Source organism: Marmota monax, unplaced genomic scaffold (genome assembly GCF_021218885.2).
Source record: "Marmota monax isolate L192 unplaced genomic scaffold, Marmota_monax_Labrador192_F-V1.1 WCK01_AAM20220418_F8-fsc00115, whole genome shotgun sequence".
Lineage (NCBI taxonomy): Eukaryota > Metazoa > Chordata > Mammalia > Rodentia > Sciuridae > Marmota > Marmota monax.
The window spans coordinates 2,415,222-2,428,248 of NW_026694419.1; the positions used below are offsets into that span (position 1 = coordinate 2,415,222).

Here is a 13,027-nt window from a genome sequence, read left to right on the forward strand (position 1 = left end):
GAGGGATTCTGTGACCTCACTCTTGACAGCTCTAAGAACTTAGCATCCATCCTCCTTAGACTTCTGTTAGTAAGGCTGCCATTTAATGCATTTAATCACCTGAAACTTATTAATTTATTCCACAGGAGAGTCCACCACCCTGTTTCAGATATTCTTCTAATGTTTCAGGGATACATCAGTAACAAAAGCAAAAAAATAAAAAATAAAAACCAAAAACCTAATATTATGGTATAAGAGCCCAGACAATGAGCATAAAAATAATTATACAATTTGTAATAAAATGATAAACTACAGATCATATATATATATGGGAATAAGCAATGGGAAGGGAACATTGAAATTTTATATAGGGTAGTCAGGATTGACTTCAAGAAGAAAGAGATTTTTGAGCAAAGACAAACCTAAGGAAGCAAGCAATATATATATTTGAGGGAAAACCTTTCCAGGAATATGGGGCAGTGAGTGAAAAACCCCTGAGGCAGTGATGTGCCTGGCATTCCCAGGTAAGAGGATTGTGTTAGTCAGCTTTTTATTACTGTTACAAAGTACCTGATACAACTAACTTAAAAAGAGGAAAGGCTTATGGTTTTTGAAGGTTTCAGTCCATTGTTTTTGGTCCTATGATGAAGCAGAACATCATGGTGGGATTGCATGGTAGAGAAAGCCCATTCACCTCATGGCCAGGAATGAGCAAGAAACAGGAAGATGTCTCAATATCCCCTTCTAGGGCCCACTCCTCAATGACTGGAAGACCTCCCTCCAGGCCTCACCATTTGGAGTTTCTACCATCTCCCACTAGTACTACCCTGGGACCAAACCTTTAACACATGGGCCTGTGGGCGACATTCTAGATCCATACTAAAGCAGGGACAGAGGTGAGAGTAGGTAGGAGAGGGAGTAAATTGATAGAAGGGACAGATATTATGAGGCTGTGGAGGTCACCTGCAAGGACTGGCTTTTGTTCTGGGGAAAATAGGGAGCCATTGGAGTTTTCTGAGCATAGGATGGCATGACCTGACTCTAGGATAAGGGGTTAAGGCTGGCTTAAGGAGGAACTGGGGAGTTGGAGGGGGTAGGGGAAGGATGAAAACAGGAATCCAATGAGGACATTGTCCTACAAATTTAGGCAAGACACAATGGTGGCCCCACACATTTAATGTGTATCATTACACATTATGAAAGCTGAGTAGTAACTGGAGGTGGTGGAAAGCGATTGGATTGTAGACATACCCTGAAGGTAAATCCACAGGATTTTCATATGGATTGGATGTGATTGATTGAGTTAAACTTTGAATTATCTAAAACAAATGGAATATTCTAATTAACTAATGTGATTAGTTCAAAATTCTGTATCCTGAAGTTAAATCCAATAAGGTTGACCCACATTGATATTGATTTTTTCCCTCTGTCCTTACATTTGGTTGGAAGAAATGTATAAACGAACTTAGCTGAGCTTGAACTTAATGTTGGACTTTTACAGAAATGGCTATTTTTATTCAAGCTTTTTCCTGAAAGGATTTTTTAAAAAAATGCTCAAGTTGCATGTTCTCGGTTACATAACATTAATAGAAGGTCTGAAACTTCGGCCAAGCATTCTTTTCACTATAGAGTTTTGCAATAACTTTCCATCCTAAATGTACTTCTGACTAATCTGCCATTAACCAGGCCAAGTCATGCTTTGTTGAATATTAATTTGTCAGGAAATTAAAGTTGAAACTTGCTATAGTAAACCCAGCACTAACAACACTGATTGCTGAGATAGTGCAGTTGTGTGGTTTGAATGGTTTGAATGTCTAATGTCAGAACCTCATAAGAGTCTTAACTCTGTCACATTAAGTTTTACCTCTAACCCCATCACCACCACCACCAAACTAGTGTTATTTTTATAGGTACACTCTGTCTCAGTGTAGAAAAATAATGCACTTAAGAAAAAAGCAGTCAAACACTTCAGTGATTTCAGAGATAAGGGAATATCCCCTTCCAGGGCATACCTCTACTAAGGATAGTTAGTAGTTGGGAGCAATTATCTTTAATTTTTTGGGGGGGGGTGCGAACTGGGAATGAATTCAGGGGTGCTCTACTTCTGAGTCATATCCCCAGTCTTTTTGTTTGTTTGTTTTATTTTGAGATGGGATCTTGCTAAACTGCAGAAACTGGTCTTGAACTTGCAATCCTCTTGAGCCACTAAGATTATAGGTGTGTAACACTGCACCTGGTAGAAGCAGTCATTTTTAAAGTGGTTCTATTATTGGAACTGGATATACTGGCCATCCAGTTTATTTATTGTGTGTGTGTGTGTGTGTGTGTGTGTGTGTGTGTGTACACACACCTGGCATGAGATTTGAAGAATTTAATCTGGAGTAAGAAGTAGAGTTCTGTCAACTATTGTGGGATGTAGATTTTTCAGTTCACTCAAGATTCTGATCTTTGAGCATGAGTCTTAACAGTGATATTTTAAATTAATAGAATCAGTTGTTGCTGCCATTAATGTAAGTTTTGCTTCTCCTTTTGTGACATGGTTCTATAGTCCACATGATGGTCAATGTCATCGTCATCAGTCCCTAAACATCTCACGTGTATTATTATGTATTATGAAAGCAACTTCTTTGAATAGATCCCAATGTGTGATACATACTCTTAAAATGGAAAAAAAAATCTTCTCAAATTTGTCAGGTGTGATTTCATGGTTTCCTGGTGAATGGCAGAATCTTTGCAGAGTTGCTTAGACAGGGGACCACTCACTTTCCTTCACTGTCTTCTCCCTAGTAGAAGTTCTTTCTGTGGCCTAAACTTCATGCCCTTTTCCAGAGTTTCTGTAATACTTTCTTAGCATCCGGAAAGTCCCCAAAGCAAATGGGTTGTCTTTCTTCAGATTATTCCTGGAAAATCCACTTCATCTTTAGAGCCAGCTCCATGGATCTGATAGGGTTGAGGTAACTGAAAATAATTCCCAAGAGTTAAGTGTTGACGCATGCTTTTTGGCATCGGTAGGGAGGTTATTAGGATTGAGCTTGCCTGGAGTGTACTTGGGTGTAGATGGAAGGATGGAGTGATCAAGTAAGTGGGGTGGTGTCAGAAGCTGTCCTCTTTCCTGTTGTGCTGTTAGAATCTTCCTATGGAAACCAGATGTTTTGTATTGAGAAAAGCTGATGAGCTCCAGTCCCTGTCTTAGAAAGTTGCATCCAGTTTACAAAGGACACCATTTAGAGAAATTCAAGCCTGAAATAGATCCTGTGAACTTCTTGTTAAGAAACTGCAATTTCCCCAAGTATATAATATTTATACATACACTGATTATCTTCTGGAAAAACAAAAGCTGGTTCATTGAAATAAAAATTCTGAGTTTTATTTGTCGGTTGGTAATTGGTAATTGGGGGTATTCTCATATAATTGAACATTGAAGCTTTTGTTTCTTTACAAGAAATTACACTGGGTAATATGTGTGTTGATGTGCTATAGGAAGGGCTTGTGTGCTGGGCAGGAAGAAAGAATCCAGTGGTGTTATTGCAGCATAATAAAGCTGAAAGGTGCTGATAATGTAAGAGTGCCTGTGGGTACATTATTTTAGGCAATTCTTTTTTTTTTTTTAATTTAAAGACAGGATTTCACTGAGTTGCTTAACGCCTCACCGTTGCTGAGGGTTGGCTTTGAACTCACGATTCTCCTATCTCAGCCTCCCACCCAGCCCCTGGGATTACAGGCATGCACCACTATGTTTTTTTCCTTTAAAAAATACACATATATGGCTGGGCTGAGGCAGGAGGATTGCAAGTTCAAAGCCAGCCTCAGCAACAGTGAGGTACTAAACAACTCAGTGAGACTCTATCTCTAAATAAAATACAATATAGGGTTGGGGATGTGGCTCAGTTGAGTGCCTCCGAGTTCAATCCTTGGTACCAAACCAAACAAAACAAAACAAAATTATATGTATCTAACAACTGAAGCTAATAGAACAAAAATATTATATAAATGTTAGATTTGAAAAAAGTTAATTATATAAAAAAGTAATTTCTAATAATAACATTGTAGTTTTAAAATACCAAACTATATATGAGTATTGAAAAAACTTACAAGATGGTGAAATTTGGTTATATGTCTGTCCCCAAAGAAAAAAGTTAACATTTTAGAATATCCTTTTAGAAATATTTCTTTACATATATGCATTTCTTCTAAGAGCACATTACATATTCTCATTTGTAATCTCCTTTTTATAATATACATGTTAAATTTCTTCCTTGTGTCAGTTAATGTAGAGATATGTCTTTGTTTTTTAGCACATATTTATGTATATTTAGCCCCCAAATTATTGATGAATACTTAGTTTCTGTTTTTTAATACTTTAACATTTCTCTGATAAATATCTTTGTGTAATCTTTATTTTTCCCATAAAGGTAGAACAAATATAGTAAGGCGATACAGAGCTAGATTTTGCTATTTTTTTCCAAGTTAGCCTTCTAAAATATGTGCATTCCCACCAGTAATATTTGAGAATGCCAATTACCTTATATGTCAAAAAAAGGGTAGAGCATTTTTCTTCATAATTTCTTTAAATCTTGAACTCTGTCTCATTATTTTAAATTCTCGATTTTATTTTTAAATAAAGCCCTCCTCTAATCTTCTTACTTAAAATTGATTACTCTTTCTGTGTGTCTATCTAGCTATATATGAAACAAAGTGAAAGCACCCATTCAGCCCATTCAGTATTCTGTTCCCTAAAGTGTGTAGCATCTTGGCATTTAATTCTGTTTTTTAAATCCAGTGAAATCATCCTTAACATGATCTACAACTTGCATGCCTCTAAATAGGTCATGTTACCCTTAATAGACTATGGGTATATTTGGATGTCCATCTACTTAGTGACTTCATGGTATGTCCATTTTGTAGGTATCCCAATACTTTGTACATTTATTAAAGAAAACTTAGGTGGTTTAATTCAGCAATTTCACACTTCAGGAATTTTTCCTGCAAAATTCTTGCACAAGCACATAAAGATATGTTTAATACTCATTTTTAATGACAAATTGAAAATATTTCAGTGTCTATCAATAAGGAGTTGGTGAAAATATACCATTTCATGAACTGTTATAGTGTTTAAAGTATACTAGATGTGCTACTCATATGAAACAATGTTCATGATATATTGTCAAGTAATAAAAAGGTTTGCGAATAATGTATATAGTATAATTGCATCTATGTCTAAACACTCCAAGTAGTTTGTATGCACACAGAGTTATTTAATGCATTGTAGGTAATTTGAGGTTTTATAATAAACTGTAAAAATCCGTTCTCTCTAGGATTGGACCTGACTACTCCTAGAGAGAGGACAGTGGGGAAGAATAGCAAGCTCTCCCTTATACACTGCTTTTCATTGAATTTTATCAGGTGTATATTTTGTAGTAAGCCTTTATTACAGTGAAAAATATATTTAAGTTCTACAAGACATTGAAGAGTAAAATGTTTCAGTGAGACTGCACAGTGAGACTGCACAATCTCTTTGATTGCTCCTGCTTAGTTGTTTATGAGTTCACAAAAACAATTAAATATAAAGTAGTATTTCTTATAGATACAAAGTTTGTCATTCACAATGTGGTCGAAGAATGAGAAGAGAAAGTAAATAGCCCTACTGAGGCATAATTTACATTCCATTTTTTTAACATACATTCCAATGTTAAGAATACAGTTCACTGAATTTTAATAAACTTACAGCTTATATAGACATCACTGCAGTCTAGTTCTAGAACATTCCCATTGCCTCAGAAAGTTCCCTCATGCCCAGTTGCATTAGTTTCTGCTCCTGCCCCCAGCCATGGGCAATCATTGATTTGTTCCCTATAACTGTAGAGTTCCCTTTTCTGGAAATCCCAGACAAATGGGTTTGTATCTTCTTTATGCTTCTTTCTTCTACTGATCTAATAAAAGGTCCAATCAGTATTCATGTGGGCCTGTCCCCCTTCTGCTCCTGCCAGCCTTTCTCAGCCTTCAGCTGTGTTCTTCACCTCACACTCCCTTGTCCAGCACCCCTTCAGACACCACCCTGTTTCTCTGGGCCATTTCTGAACCCAGCTATCCAAGATCTATCCAAGATTTGACATCATGTATTCTTTCCACTTTCTTCTCTCCTGTTTTATTTTTTAACTTTTCAATATGATATTTGGTATGAATAAAAGGACATTAAAAGGGACATACAATACATAAAGGTAAGATTTAAAGCACGGAGAGATTATGACTCTTTACACCTGCCATCCAGCACTTCCACCAACACTGCTCACAGCATAATACACAAAACAATGGATTTAATATCTACTTATCTCTACAGTTATTTTTGGTCGTCTTCGATCATTTCTAGTCACCGTAATTCCACATTTAAACCAGAAGTCGGGGTTCAGTTGCCTTTGCAATCCATTCCATTGCTAAAATCCCCTGGTTACTGTTGAGCAATTAGTTTTTTTTTTTAGAAAGTATTTCAGAAGATTTATATCTTGCATTATTGAATACTACTATAATTTATTATGAAACCTTAGTTAAGAGCATGGCATACAATTATAACAACATTTCTGTAGGAAATGTATTCAATTTGTATTTATTACTTAAGGTTTTTCTCTCTAAAATTGCAAAGCTAAAAACTAGACTTCCTCTAATGTGGTGCCCCTCCTTTAAATGTTGGACGAAATCCATTTAATCAAGTCCACTTGGCCCTAGGGGAAGAGTGGATCTCAATTATTATCTTAGCTTAATACTGCTGACTACTTACATATTTAATTAATGTAATACCTGACACTTGGGGTAACCAATTGATAATCATCAAAATTGAGGGCTTCATTGTTGTCTTTTTTTGCCTTGTGTTTAGAGGATTCCAGTTGCAGCGTGGGCTAGAACAGGATTGGTCAAGAAGTGGAAAGCACCTCTCTATCACCTCCACTTACAGACAGAAAGAGTTGAATAGAGTATTGGTTAATGATGGATATTTTAAATATTTAATTATATTCACCAATTTTCTAAACTACGTTTTTATAGAATTTTCATTGCCTTTTTAGAAGTGTGAACATTTTTCTTATTCCATTCTATGTATATTGATATCATTAAAACAGCACTTAAGAGCAGACATTTGTTTTCCTTGGCCGCTTATTTCATTAAAGCATTCTAAGAAATATGGTGACTTTTTAATGAGTTGCAAGTGGACCCAAAGTGGCTAACATTTTCCTGTGGGGCTGCAGATATGGCTGCTGGAAAAACCATGGGAAGGTGGACTTCCCCTTTGCCTGACAGTCTGAGAAGAGAGGATGTGATGCCCTTCAGACCTCTGTGTGTTCCTGTGAAAGACATGTGCCAGCTGAGTGGATTTTGAGTGATCCCTAAGCTATGGAAATTCTCCTATATGGGCAGGTCCTGTGACTTCAACACTAGTCTGAGAATTTCTATCATTAATACTAGACTCTGCTATGAGTAAAATCACATTCTCATTCTATTCCGAAAATGCCTTAAGTTTATAGCTTTGGATTCTGTGAACCTCAATCTAGTTGAACAAAGTCTTTTCCCTTTTTCTCCTACCTAAAATTTAAAAGGAACAAAAAAGTGTATCTTCTATATAATTGGGTGGATGACTCCACAAATGCACTCTAGAGATGAACTTCAAAAAAGGGGATGGACTGACTTAGAAGGGCGTGGGAAATGTCTTATAGGTATGCGTATTCTGAAATACACTTCACTGATTGGTGAGGCTTCGGACTATCAGATCCTCTGACTCTTTTTTTTTCACTTAAGAGTCGAAAAATTTTGCTCCACACTTCATTCAATAGCAGTTACCTTAAAAAGACCTTCAACTTTTATCTTCTTTTTCAGTGATCACAAATTCAGAAAAAACGAGATTCAACTTACTGAGTTTTAATTTTTCATTTGTCTTAAGTACTTTAATCATTGCATTTAGTTTAAAATAATAAGAAAATTTAGTCTGGCTTCTTTATCATAAGGCTTTAGGAGACATTTTTAAAAGATCTTAATGATGGTGGATAAAGGATAAAAAACAATTCTCCCTGAATGGCAGTGTGGTTAAGGTCACTGTTAGTAGTCAAAGTGTGGCTTTACTAAACATGATCATGAAACTGAAATATTTAAGAATTTACTTATGCTTTTTCAGTTTTAAAAGAGAGTATAATGTTCAAATTTTTAAAAATTAGAGGTCTTATGCTTTCAAGTCTTCAAAGAGAGGCATTTCTTGTGATTGTGATGTTTTTGTTTGAGTTATGAGAGATGCACCAGTTGTCTATGACTTTGCAATGTTGGTTATGATTTGTGTTAGAGTTTCTTGTTTCATTTCACAGGTGGGGAGCATTAAGCGGGAAATGGCCTTCACATTTCAATCAGAGGACTTGAAACGTGACTCTAGTAAGAAAATGTCTCATCACTTGTTCCCCTTGGCCATGGAGGAAGATGTGAAAACAGCAGACACCAAAAAAGCCGGTCGGGTCCTTGACCATGAAAAAGAAAACACTCGTTCCATCTGTCTCCTTGAGCAGAAACGGAAAGTCGTTTCTTCTAATATCGATGTCCCTCCAGCAAGGTAAGAATTTTTGCATCTTGTGCGTGTCTGCCCCAGGAGGCTGGTAGAGAGCATGCCCAGTCTCTGTCCAACCTCTCTCCAGGACAGACTTACCACGGGTTTTCTGTCTGGAATTTTTTTCTGTTGTTTCTCTGAAGTGGATCAGGTGGCCCTTACTCTTCATAATGGACTTTGAGGCTGCTGTAGTTGAAACTACTATCGCGTTAGAAAAGAATGTTATATTAGATTCTGATAGAATAATGAGCAAAAGAATAAATATGAAAATATATATGTAATGATGAAACATGCAATGTAGGAATAGTAGGACCTAAAAGCAAGGAAAACAGTATCTTTGAGAAAGGAATAAATGACCCTTTTTCTACCTGTTCACTTTTTGTAATTAGAATATTTATTTCTATTTATGTTCAACCAAATGTATCTTCTCTAAGAAATTACCTATTATTCTAAACTGCTACCAAATTTGTCAGACTTCAAAAATTATAGGCCTCTTTGCTTTTATTAACCTTTAATTGATAATTTTCATATATTCATTACATCTGTTTAACTAGGTGGAATTATTTGCTTTTCTATTTTTTTTTTCCACATAAAGTTAAATCATTTAGGATTAATTCCTCTTACTGTGGCTTCGTTGTGAAATGCTTTCTCTTACCCGGAGCCTGGTAGGTGCCTCAGTTTTTATCTACTAATTTGTTGACTCATAGGAAAAATGACATGTTGACAATTTGAAATGTGAAGAGCTATGGTTTTGTTTTCTATCTAAGCTGTAGGGCAAAGATTAGACTTCCCAGTGTCAGATAGTTTAGTGATAATATGCAATTCTATAGAATTTATTTTATGTAAAATTTTCGCTAGACTATCGTGTATGTTAAAAGGCCTAGAATTAATAATTTTAAATTGCCATGGATTGTTCTAGGTATATCTTGACTCAATTTCACCCACTTAGTGTAACTTCTGGGGAAGGTAATAAAAAGAGGAGGAAGGAAGTGTGTTCTGCCTTTTCTGAGTGTGGTGTGTGTAATACTTTCTACCTTCTCATGTTCACTGAGTGCATATAAAAGTACAAAAGTAAGCCAATATTATTGTGTGGTTCTTAAACACTGGGGCGAGATTAATTAAGTTTTTAATCCATTCATGTACAGAAAAATTCCCCAATAGCAAGCTATAATTTAGATGTATAAAGCTATTACGGGAAATGCTAATCAAGAGATTCGTTGTTTGAGGTCTCCACTGACAAACTTGTTTTCATGGCTATAGTAAAAATTTAATGATCACAAATATTCCAGCAGTCGGTAAAATAAATTGGTCATGAGCAAGTCAAAAATTTAATATAATACAGTGAGGTAACTCTTCAAACTCTTTTCTACTTGTTTATTATGTTATTTAATAAATGGCAACTTACTACTATCTAAACAAATGATCAATATTTTGTTTTAAAAAGACTCTTTCATTGGCAGAAAGAAACAGTATTTTTTGTTTATTAAGGTGCAATATAATTATATCTGTTTATGCATAAATAATGGGGCTTGAATAAATCTAAAGTATAGTAAAATTTATTGGTAATAAGAAATCTACATATCTTTGTCTTATAAAATATATAATAAGTAGGTACATATGCATGCAATCTATATGTCTATAATAATCTATGTGATTATTGCAACTTACTCTGCTAAAGTCAGACATTATGTTTGGGTCCATTCTCAGAGGCAGGATAACCATTTTAGACCAAATATCATTGATACGAAATCCAGTTTAAACATCAGTTCCCTGTAATGGTTCTCATTTTACATTTTTCTCATCCCCACTGTACCTGAGAGCTGAACTTTACTTTCTATGGTTTGTAAAACGAAGCTTAAAGTTTATTTTCTATAGTTTGTACAATGAAAACAACAAGGATATTTTATTTGCTTTTCCGCATTCCCAGAGAGGCCTGAGAGCCCCTCCCTGTCCTCCTCTTACACACCGCTGGGTGGAACATCACTGATCTCTCCTGCTTCTGCTCAGCAGACGTTTATTAAGCACCTTATGAGTGAACCTGGTACTTGGTAAAAATAAAAAATAAAATAAATAAAAAAGCAAATAGGAGAGGGTGCCCACCCTCTAAGAGCTTGTAGTCAAATCAGAGGGACAGATACATAATAGCTAGTTTCAAGTAACATTCCTAATTTGCTCACTCCTCATTAGAACTAAACAAATTAGTAATTAAAGGAGCATGCTTAATATTAAGAAAGACACTTAATTTGATACATCTGTTTAGAAGCCTAATTTATTAGTGTCTTCATCAAATAGGAATGGGGTGGAGAAGGAAGAACTCTGCATCTGAAGTCTGTTTTATAAAATCCATGTTTGGTTACCCATTTGCTGAGGCCCTGTTTAAAAGTTGCTAGTTTCAAAAAGTATAAATGTAAGTAAATAAGTTATGAATCCAGATGTTAGGTGGGGTCATCGGAGAAGCAAATGCCAAGACAGGATTAAACATACAAGCACATCTTTTACTGGGAGAAACAGGAATGGAGAAAAGAGAAAAGAGTGAAGAAAAAAGGGGGTGGAGTTGGGGGAAGAGGATTGGAGGGAGATCAGAAGTCAGACCTGAATGTAAGTCTGAATCCAGAGAAGGGAGAACAGGATGGATGGAGGTGTTCTAGGCAGCCTCACAGGGAGACCTGCATTAGTGTCCTTGCTGTGATCTGTTATTGGTTGGGAGCAACCTATAGCATTTTGACCTGGGCACAGATGCAGCCCAGTAGCTGGACCCTTAGTCAGTCAGCTCCTTGTTGTTCAAGACTTTCCTTGCCCCCAGATATTGTTCTTGAAAGTGCCCTAGGCAATATGCACTGGAGGCAGAAGCCAGCTCTTTGGAAGCTCAGGGTCTATAAGTATAGACCATCTGGAATCTTTACTTTTTAATGGACCCCAAACTTCCTGTGAAGCATAGTAAGTGATTATTGACCCAAGGATTCCATGATCAATTCCTTTTTAAAAAACATTTATTTTTTAGTTGTAATTGAACACATTCTTTAAGTCATGAAAGAATACAAATTGTCTCTCCCTTGTGAGTTGCCTAGGCTTGGTAGGGGACAAATCGTAAGGTCTGAGAATTCACTTACCCTTGGAGTTGATGTGTGTTGCCAGTTCATTTCAGTAAGAGACAGTGCTTTCCTTTTTTGGGGGGTGGGAGGGTGGGCAGTTGGGTGGGACAAATACACTGTAGAGTTGAGGTACTCAAAATATTTCTCAAATTATCCCACACACATCAGAGGATAAAACATAAAGGGCATATGGACATAGACATGTCCAAGCAGTGTTTCTCTTTGGAAATGAAGATCAATCATTAAAAGAGAGAAAATTTTTCCCACCTTTCAGGAATATTTGGGAGCAGTAATTTAAATTGAGGGCAACATGTACTAAACATATCGATACTAACAGTAGGGACAGCAGTCTCTTAAGTCTCTAAAGGACTGACCTCTCTCTAAGTTTTTATCACTTATTAATTCAGGAAGAATATGAATTGAGAATAAGGAATTAACTAATTATAAACAGGTAGTATATTGTAAGTCTCTCTAGGGAAAAATATAAGCTTCATTGATCCTTATGGAGAGTTGAGAAAAAAATAGGCTTTAAGAATATAAAAGCAGGAATTTAAAAACAGCACATTAAAGGTTCATCCACATTATAGCATGGGATACTTCATCTTTTATTGCCAAGTAATATTCCATGGATATAGCACACTGTATTTATCCATCCATCAGGTGATGGACACTTGAGGTTAGAAAATTAGGCAAGAGACAGATCATGTTGAGTTTTGTGGATTGTGTTTAAAATTTTTAAATTATATTATTAAGTCTACAGGAAGGATTTTGTGGAGGAGAATGATGTGATTCCTTCATATTGATAGAAGGTCACTCCTGCTGTCATGGAAAGAGTGGGTTGGAGGGGACAAGAATGGAAATAGAAAGCTCCCCCAGGAGGCCACTGCATTAGTGCAAAAAGGCTATCATGGGAGTTTGGACTAGAGTGGGGATAGTTGAGATGGAGAGAAGTGGACAGATCTGAGATATATTTTGGAAGTACTAGTGAGGTTTGTTGGTTGTGAGAAATAGAAAATGACCCTAGCTGATTTCACAAAGGATAGGATTTTTTGTTTGTTTTGTTTTCAAAGATTGTGAGATCCCAGTGTTGCTTGGAAGGCTGGAGAACCAGGTCAGGACAGAGACAAGAGGGTGGGCACCTGCTCTTGGGTTTTCTGGCTTCTAAAATGAGAAACGTGTGTAGGAAATTCTCCAAACCCAGGAAACAAGTTCAGCCATTAGGCATGGAAAAAATTGACAAATAACTATTTAAATATCACAATTTCCATTTTATAACAGAGACAGACAGACTCAGGGATGTTAAGTGACTCACCCAGGAGCACACACTGCACACCTAAGTAAGATTGTGACCCTAAATGAATTCTCATTCCTCATCACCTCCATT

General features: G+C 36.3%; 1 protein-coding gene across 2 annotated transcripts in view; it reads left to right on the plus strand.

Annotated features, from left to right (window-relative positions):
* The window catches only part of Znf704 (zinc finger protein 704), a 212,722-nt gene that overhangs the window by 43,305 nt on the left and 156,390 nt on the right, over nt 1-13,027 (plus strand). For both annotated transcript variants that reach the window (XR_009224250.1, XM_046468230.2), the window contains exon 2: nt 8,319-8,557. Coding sequence is in view for 1 of the 2 variants with exons in the window: in XM_046468230.2 (XP_046324186.1) it covers nt 8,319-8,557 (239 nt within the window). In the remaining variant the exon portion in view is untranslated. The remainder of the gene's footprint in view (nt 1-8,318; nt 8,558-13,027) is intronic.